Source organism: Aphanomyces astaci, assembly GCF_000520075.1.
Source record: "Aphanomyces astaci strain APO3 unplaced genomic scaffold supercont1.22, whole genome shotgun sequence".
Taxonomy (NCBI): domain Eukaryota; phylum Oomycota; class Saprolegniomycetes; order Saprolegniales; family Verrucalvaceae; genus Aphanomyces; species Aphanomyces astaci.
The window spans coordinates 890,328-894,158 of NW_009798285.1; the positions used below are offsets into that span (position 1 = coordinate 890,328).

The 3,831-nt window shown below is 55.8% G+C and overlaps 1 protein-coding gene across 1 annotated transcript; it reads left to right on the forward strand.

Annotated features, from left to right (window-relative positions):
• Window positions 1-2,662: 2,662 nt before the first annotated feature.
• H257_09387 (hypothetical protein) lies at window positions 2,663-3,831 on the forward strand (the record flags this gene model as incomplete). Its single annotated transcript, XM_009835591.1, has 3 exons — window positions 2,663-2,952; window positions 3,002-3,332; window positions 3,496-3,831. The coding sequence occupies 3 exons, from the start codon at window positions 2,663-2,665 to the stop codon at window positions 3,829-3,831; spliced, it is 957 nt and encodes a 318-aa protein (XP_009833893.1).

The window sequence follows — 3,831 nt, forward strand, 5'->3', positions numbered from 1 at the left end:
ACGGCCGTACGGCGCCGCAAGTCTGGAACGCGCCGGCGCTCCCACAGCCGCCGACATTTTCGGGCTCGACCAAGGCCGAAAGACGCGCTTTTATGCGCAAGTACCAGGAGTATCTGGGGCAGATCAACGCTCTGCAGTGCAATGGATCGCGTCCGTTCGCGATGCCCGTGAGTGCCTGCAAGGACCCGTTCTCGAAGCGCCGGGTCGCGCTGTTTGACTTCAACCGCGACCACCATTCCATCACGAACGATGTGTGGGTCACGTTGTTCAAGTCAGCGTTTGAGGAAGACCCTCAAGACCTGGACGTTTTGAAGCAACGTCTGCAGCGAGCGATTCGCTTCGATACGAAGATCTTGGACGCGGAGGCCCGCGTCGGTCGTATTCTTGACGAGCTGATGCGCTCGTTGGAAGAAGACCGTCAGGAGTGGGTACTCCATCAAGAAGGCAAGATGGTCGTCGAGGTCATGACGATATCGATCAAGCCGGAGTCGCTGAAGACAGCGGTTCAATATTGATATTACGCTGTATAGTTAAAATGACTCCGCGGGCACTTAATAGCCTTCGGTCGCGTACTAGCTGCGTTGGCAGCTAGCGGACTTAACTACTTGCAAATGTAGTTGTGGCGGTTCCAGGGGATAAGGGTGCTTAGGCCGCTGGAGGAGGTATCCCTGGGTCCGGAGGCAGGCGTGGTGGCCGAAGTGGAGGGTCGGCGTAGCCTACGCGAGGGGGGAGGGCGGGGGGTAATGAGGAGATCCTTCGAGAGTGCCATTGGAGCGTCTTGGCTGCAAGGTGAGCCGTGCGGGCACGGATGCGTCGATCATGGCCCATGGGGGCGGCATCATGGTTGCGGCGTTTGAACCGGATGTTGTTGTTTACCTCTGTGAAGAGGGGTAGTTTCCCTGCGGTGCGTATGTGGTCCACATTAGTAGTGCATGTAGATTGCCAGTGGCGGCGAAGGGCGGCCCTGTGCGCCGTGAACAATTGAGTATGGAGGCGAGGAGCGTGGAGGTGGGTGAGGGCGGCTGCCCAGGCTCGTGTGGTGTGTGTCATGGTGGGGAAGGTTTTCCAGCCGGAGGTAGCTTGGTATATGGCTGGAAACTGTGTTGTAAGGTATGCGCGTGTGTCAAGGGCATATTGGTCGTAAGTGGGGATGGAGGATGGGACCTAGTGGAGGCAGTGTGTGGGGGCACTAAGTAGTCGTGGGATAGCTGCCATGGTAATTTCTTCTGGGCGGAGTTGAGTGGTCGGGAGAGGCCGACGTAGCCAATGGATAGCGTCGATTAATGTTAGTGCTGATGTCCTGTGCTGCTGGGCAGAGGTGAGTAGGACTACTGTGTTGCCAGTGGTGATGAAACCAATGTGGATTGCGGTAGGATTGCCGGAAGCGAGTTTGCCCCAGGTTGGGGTAGGGGTATGGTAGATGGAGGAAACGTGGGGGAGTTTGATCTGACCCGGGGGAATGGTGAGGAGCCATGTTGTTTGGAGCTGTTCAACCATTACATGGCCGCAGGAGCCATTGTGTACGACAAACCAGGGTGGGCGGTGTTTGGTGAGAAGTAGCGGCCTGTATTGCCGTGGATAGGAGGCGCCACCAAGTGGAGGTGTATGGGTTGTGTGTGGCATCAATCCACCAGTGATGGTTTTTTGGGGGGCAGGGGATTATGCAGTGGGAAAGTGTCCAAGTGGGCCCTGAAAAGTAGCACGATTGGGGCCGCCCATCCACTGACCAAATCAGAAGTCGCGTGGTGCAAGCAGGGGGGTGGAGCGTAGGGCGGTGTGATATAGCCAGCGCGGTAGTAGGGAGCCCGGCTTTGGGCACTGGTTAGATTCCCAGGATAGCTGGGAGGTGGCTAGCATGAGGGATTCTGGTCGGGGGGGATCCAAGGAGGCGGTGGGCGAATGCGAACGGGTAGCGAATGGCGACGGTGTACTGTGGGGTGGATCCTATCCACTGACCGCAACCTCCTGAAGGCCAACATGCACTTATGTGTGGCGAGTGCCTGTGGAATAACTCAGTGAAGATGACTATCGCGACCGCATCACGGAAATCGTGGGACAACCAGCAACCAAGTGGACACCCAGACAAGCAGGCATGTTGTCGAGCGCTAGGTGTTGACCCTCATGGAGATGTGACCAGCCGCCTGGTATCATTTATGGAGCGGGGTATATATCATCAGCTCAAGAACCCTAGTATGATGAAAACATTCGTGAAAGGGTAGCAGCGCGTGTCACACCAAGCTACCTACGTGACCGAGTGAAAGAGCAAAGGAAGACCGTGCCGGCCAACGACCGGGTGGCTTTTGCGAACATCCTGCGTCAACAGCGATCGAACCCAGCACGCTGACATGGTTAATCAGCAGAGAAGCAGCTATGGTTCAAAGCGTGTCCGTGAAGAGGACGACCAACGACGCCGGATTATAAACATGCGAAGAAAGCCAGTCCAGCTGTTCGTGACCAACAGGAATTTCGAGGGAATTATCCACGTCCCCCGGGTGGATACATAAAGCCGGAACGAAGTGCGGCGGTGTGGTCCCCGTCGACCCAAAAGTGATCGGGGGACCCATCAGCCACGAAGTATGGACTGCCAGCGAACTCGCGACCAAGAGCAGATGACCGCACTGCCCAAGCTACATGCAATGCCCTCAATTCGAACTTGGCCGGGATGACCGCGGCATGCTGTGCTTTGTTTGCCAGCAGCCAGGGCATATGGCGCGGGAATGTCCCAACAAAAGACACGGGGACTTTGGAGACACAAACTGGAAGAAGGAAAAGAACGCGGTTCAAGGCGCGAGAACGCAAGGCGAACATGCAAGTGAAGAGTATGAAGGCGCCACCACCGCCTACCATGTATGACGACGGACGGCTGAACAACGTGCAGGAAGTTCCTGATTGCCCTGACACCGGAGCAGACCAGGACATCATGCCAATGGCCATGCTCGACGACCTTCAAGTGTTACAGCCCCAGCTTGTTGTCAAGTTGGCAACGCCATTTGTGGAACAGCGTGCCACCAGATGCCGTTCAAAGCCAGTTCCTACGTGGACCTTACGCTAACCATGCCGACGGTCCGGTTAAGGTAACCGGCAAGCGCCGCTCCTACGTGGTTTACGATGGGGACGAGTTCCTCGTCTCGGACGATACCCTCAAGTCCATTGGCATTGACATTGACCGCATACTGGAACATATGGTGCAGTATGCGGTCAATGTCAATGCCAATGGACTTGAGAGTATCGTCCGTAGGGTGGATGATGATGGCGATGACCTGGAAGAAGTCGGTGCCGATTGCGTGGAATTGCCCCAGCGATCGGCCGTCCGAGCCGCGTCCTTGAAGGCAGTGCTACAGTACCTGTAGACAAGAATGAAGTCGAAGAAGCCCTCCAGGGATGATCGACGGCGCTGTCGATAACGGATTTCCAATGGAACATCTTAAGTGTTTATGGGATGTGCTCAGCAATCATGACATCTGGCGACTCATGTTTGACGGGTCAGACCCATAGGTGACACAGGTGAATCCGCTGAAGGTGACCCCGAGGGTGGATGTGTTTCATGTTGATGCAAACCTCCTTGAGGTGAGGTTCCTCAAGCTGCTTGCAGAAGAATTTGTCGAGGCGGGTGTGATCAAGAGCATGCAGAGTGCGTGGTGCAGCCCGGTGAAACCAGTCCAAACCAGATGGGCGCAAGTCATTAAAGCGCCACGTGTTTACGACATCTTGGTAAGTGTGGAATTCACTTTGCTTCCCCAGCTGTTGTTAATCACGTGGGGCGCTAGTTTACACTTGAATTTTTACCGGTCACATCCGTGGGGCACAGCATCCATTGCGCATACCCAATGA